We start from the raw sequence: 4968 nt of genomic DNA, 5'->3' as shown, positions 1-4968 counted from the left end.
CACGTGATCAAAAGTCACAGACTTGCAGCTGGCTCATATTTACGACGGTCGCAGTGTCCCTGGGGTCCTGTGATCCCTTTTGGTGACCTTCTGACAAGCAAAGTCAACGGGGGAAGCCAGAGTCACTTAACAACTGTGTTACTCACTGAAGAACTGCAGTGATTCATTTTAACAGCCGGGGCGAGAAAAGTAAAAAAAAAACAAAAAAACCAAAAACAAAAAACCAGGCAAAACTCATTTAGCAAACCATCTTGCCTAGCTAGGGAAATTTTGGTCGTAAGAGGATTCTCAGTCGTCCAGGTCATGGTTGTCCCAAAGGTTCTTTTTCAAAAGGCAACGGGACTTTCTTGGTTTGGCAATAATAATAGTAATAGTAATAGTAATAGTAATAGTAATAGTAATAATAATAATAATAATAATAATAATAATAATAATAATAATAATAATAATAATAATAATAATAATAAAAAAAAATAAAAAAAAGTTGGAAGGGACCTTGGAGGTCATCTAGTCCAACCTCCTGCTCAGGCAGGTAACCCTATACCAGTGGTGGCGAACCTTGGCTCTTTTATGACTCGTGGACTTCAATTCCCAGAATTCCTGAGCCGGCATGGCTCAGCTTGGAAACCTCTCCCTTTCTCCTCGGCATGGCTGGCTCAGGAATTCTGGGAGTTGAAGTCCACGAGTCATAAAAGAGCCAAGGTTGCCTACCCCTGATCTAGATCTATCTATCTATCCATCTATCTATCTATCTATCTATCTATCTATCTATCTATCTATCTATCTATCTATCTATCTATCTATCTATCTATCTATCATCTAGGTCAGGGATAGGCAACCTTGGCTCTTTCATGACTCGTGGACTTCAGCTCCCAGAATTCCTGAGCCAGCATGGCTCAGCTTGGAAACCTCTTCCTTTCCCCTCAGCATGGCTGGCTCAGGAATTCTGGGAGATGAAGTCCACGAGTCATCAAAGAGCCAAGGTTGCCTATTACTGATCCAGGCCAGGGGGAGGGAACCTTGGTTCTTTGATGACTCATGGACTTCAACTCCCAGAATTCCTGAGCCAGCATGGCTCAGCATGGAAACCTCTCCATTTCTCCTCAGCATGGCTGGCTCAGGAATTCTGGGAGTTGAAGTCCACCAGTCATAAAAGAGCCAAGGTTGCCTACCCCTGCCCTATACCATTCCAAACAAATGGTTGTCCAGTCTCTTCTTAAAAACTTCCAGTGTTGGAGGATTCACCGCTTCTGGAGGCAGGTTTTCCCTTGAAAACATTTTGCTTCTGATCCAAGAAGCTTTCTTCAGTTCTGACTGAATGGTGGAGGATGGCAGAACTTAAATCCCTTGCAATCATCTGGTCGTTAGGGTCATTGAGGCCACTGGGAGGTGTTCATCTGTGCCCTCCGGGTCCCCTGAATGGTGCAAATGGGTGTGGAACTGCTGAAAGGACTACTATACAACTCTAATAATCCTAATAAATCGATAATAAATAAATAACGAGGAGGTTGGAGTCTGCGAAGCCAACCCCTCGACTTGTCTAATAACTCTGCTGTTTTTGTTCCTCTTTCTCCTCTCCCCCCTCCCCCGTGGCCACAGGTCCCCCACAGTTCGTCAAGCACCCCGTGGACCAGATCGGGGTGTCGGGAGGCGTAGCGTCCTTCGTGTGCCAAGCGACGGGAGACCCCAAGCCCCGCGTCACCTGGAACAAGAAGGGAAAGAAAGTGAACTCGCAGAGGTTTGAGGTAAGGTAACAGAATCGTAGAATAGTAGGCTTGGGAGGGTTCTTAAGAGGTCTTCTAGTCCAACCCCCTTGTTGAAGCAGGAGACCACCCTATACCATTCCAGACAAATAACAGAATAACAGAGCTGGAAGGGACCTTGGAAATCTTCCAGTCCAACCCCCTTGCTGAAGCAGGAGACCCTATACCAGGAGTGGGGAACCTTGGCTCTTTTATGACTCGTGGACTTCAACTCCCAGAATTCCTGAGCCAGCATGGCTCAGCTTGGAAACCTCTCCCTTTCCCCTCAGCGTGGCTGGCTCAGGAATTCTGGGAGTTGAAGTCCACGAGTCATAAAAGAGCCAAGGTTGCCTACCCCTGGCCTAAACCATTCCAGACAAATAACAGAATAACAGGCACGCTGGCTGAGGAATTCTGGGAGTTGAAGTCCACAAGTCATAAAAGGGCCAAGTTTGAAGGCCCCTGCTCTATCTGGTTGGACCTCCGTCTGACTTGGCCATTCAGCTGTTGGGAGTGGGAGGTTGGGCCAGCTGTGCAGCCAGTGGGGTTTTATAATAGGGAGTTTTGTTTTCAGTTCAGGTGCTGTCAGCTCTCTGGGAGGATGCTGTACAGGTAGTCCTCGGGTTACAACGGTTCATTTCGTGACCATTCAAAGCTACAACAGCACAGAAACAAGTGACTTATGACTGTTTTTCACACTTAACAGCCGTCGCAGCATCCCCAGGGTCACGTGACCAAAATTCAGGCGCTTGGCAAACTGACTCATATTTATGACGGTCGCCGTGTCCCGGTGATTCCCTTTTGTGACCATCTGGCAAGCAAAGTCAAGGGGGGGGGGAAAGCCAGACTCACTTAACAACCAGGTTACCAGCTTAACAACTGCAGTGATTCACTTAACAACTGCGGCAAGAAAAGTCGTAAAATGGGGCAAAACCCCCTCATTTAACAAATGTCTCACTTAGCAACATAAAGGTTGGGCTCAATTGTGGTCGTAAGTCAAGGACCACCTGTAGTTGGCGTTTTTCCCCTGGAGGTTTTGTGATGTGTTCATATAAATTATTTAAGTAAATATAGACTTACATGCGTACACACAACTGGGAAGTTAGTCTTTTGTAAAAATTGTGGGGGGTTTTATGCACGTAAACACATATCTGGGAAACTAGCTCCGTTCAAAGGAATGGGTAAATAGGTAGACACACACACACATACACACACACACACACACACACACACACGAGAAGCTGGTCCATTACAAAGATTTTGCATTTTTTTATGCACACACTTAGACACATTCCTTGGAAACGAGCTGCATGCAAACAGAGATGGGTAAATAGACACTCACACATACACACACAGCTGTGGGAAGTTGGTTTGTTGCAAACATTGTGGTGGTCTTTATACACACACACAAACACACATCCCTAGGAAGTTGGTCTGTTGCAAAGATTGTGGGATTTTTTTATGCATGCTTACACACATTCCTGAGAAAGTAGTTGCATGCAAAGAGGGATGGGTGAATAGACACACACAGACAGCTCTGGGAAGTTGGTCTGTTGCAAAGATTGTGGTGGTTTTTAGGCACACATATACACACATATACACGTTCTTGGGAAGCTGGTCCGTTGCAAAGATTGTGGGATTTTTTATGCAGATGCACAGACACATATCTGGGAAACTAGCTGCTTGCAAGGAGGGATGGGTATATAGACACACAAACACACACATCCCTGGGAAGTTGGCCTGTTGCAAAGATTGTGGGCTTGTTTATGCAGACGCACAGACCCACATCTGGGAAACTAGCTGCATGCAAGGAGGGATGGGTAAATAGACGCACAAACACACCTCCTTGGGATGTTGGTCTGTTGCAAAGATTGTGGTGGTTTTTATACAGAGAGAGGGAGAGGGAGGGAGAAGGAGGGAGAGAGGGGGAAAGAGAGAGGGGGGGGAAAGAGAGAGACCCAGGACAATGGATGGATCTCCTCTTCAATTGAATGGAATTAATTCCATTAATTAATTCCTTCTTCTCTCTCCGATCCAGACCATCGAATTTGATGAAGGCGCTGGAGCAGTCTTGAGGATACAGCCACTTCGGACACCTCGAGATGAAAACATTTATGAATGCGTTGCCCAGAATTCTGTGGCGGAGATCACGGTCAACGCCAAACTGACCGTTCTCAGAGGTAAAACAAAAACAAAAAACGTTGAATGATAAGAATGTTTTTGGCGGTTGCCCTTTGGAGGTTGAAAACTTTGCATCCGAATCTGAAATTACTTCAAAATGCAAATTATCGGACTCAGTGGAGCTGCTGCTGTTTAAAGCCAACCTAATCAGGACCTGGTGCAAAGAGGTTTTTACCCAAACCTAGCTGGGGTTTACATCACCGAGCATTCACTGCTTTTGGAGGCAGGTTGTTCCACTGGTTAATTGTTCTAACTGTCAGGATGTTTCTCCTTAGTTCTAGGTTGCTTCTCTCCTTGATTAGTTTCCACCCGTTGCTTCTTGTTCTGCCTTCAGGTGCTTTGGAGAATAGCTTGACTCCCTCTTCTTTGAGGCAGCCCCTGAGATGCTGGAAGACTGCTATCATGTCCCCCCTCGTCCTTCTCTTCATTAAACTAGACATACCCAATTCCAGCAACCGTTCCTTATATGCTTTGGCCTCCAGTTCCCTAATCATCTTTGTATCAGAGTAAATATTTCTGTGATTACAGCTCAGAATGGGGTATGGTAGGCTTGTATTTCGATGTCGGTTTGTCTGGGGTTGGAATCTACTTTAAAAGTTGTAATTTGCCATTATGATCCACTCCTCCCCTTTTCTGATCCGGGGGGGAAAGATAGAATAGTAAATTTGCGCAGATGAATTTTATACCGAATTGCTGCCATCAGATACTCACCAAGATATAACAAGGGCTGTCTGCGTTTATTGCCATGTTTCTCCAGCTGGGCCTCTTTAAGATATCCCGAAGTTGGAAGGGACTTTGAAAATCATAAAATCATAGACTACTAGGATTGGAAGGTGGTAGAATCACAGACTCCTAATATTAGACGGGACCTTGGAGGTCATAGAATTCTAGATCTCTAGAGTTGGAAGGGACCTTAGAGGTCATAGAATCATAGACTTCTAGGGTTGGAAGGGACCTTGGAGGCCGTAGAATCATAGACTCCTAATATTAGACGGGACCTTGGAGGTCATAGAATTCTAGATCTCTAGAGTTGGAAGGGACCTTG

At 45.5% G+C, this 4968-nt stretch overlaps 1 protein-coding gene across 1 annotated transcript; it reads left to right on the top strand.

The window, feature by feature from the left end:
* Nucleotides 1-1599: 1599 nt before the first annotated feature.
* On the top strand, nt 1600-3922 carry LOC107300728 (receptor-type tyrosine-protein phosphatase S-like; the record flags this gene model as incomplete). The annotated part of the gene is made up of 2 exons (XM_015830029.1): nt 1600-1745; nt 3781-3922. Coding segments are annotated over 2 exons (288 nt in total), but the record flags the coding sequence as incomplete, so codon positions are not given.
* Nucleotides 3923-4968: the final 1046 nt, after the last annotated feature.

Source organism: Protobothrops mucrosquamatus, unplaced genomic scaffold, assembly GCF_001527695.2.
Source record: "Protobothrops mucrosquamatus isolate PMUCROS unplaced genomic scaffold, P.Mucros_1.0 scaffold8197, whole genome shotgun sequence".
Taxonomy (NCBI): Eukaryota; Metazoa; Chordata; class Lepidosauria; order Squamata; family Viperidae; genus Protobothrops; species Protobothrops mucrosquamatus.
Note: the sequence above shows the minus strand (reverse complement) of the source record. Positions and strands in the feature narration are given on the sequence as shown.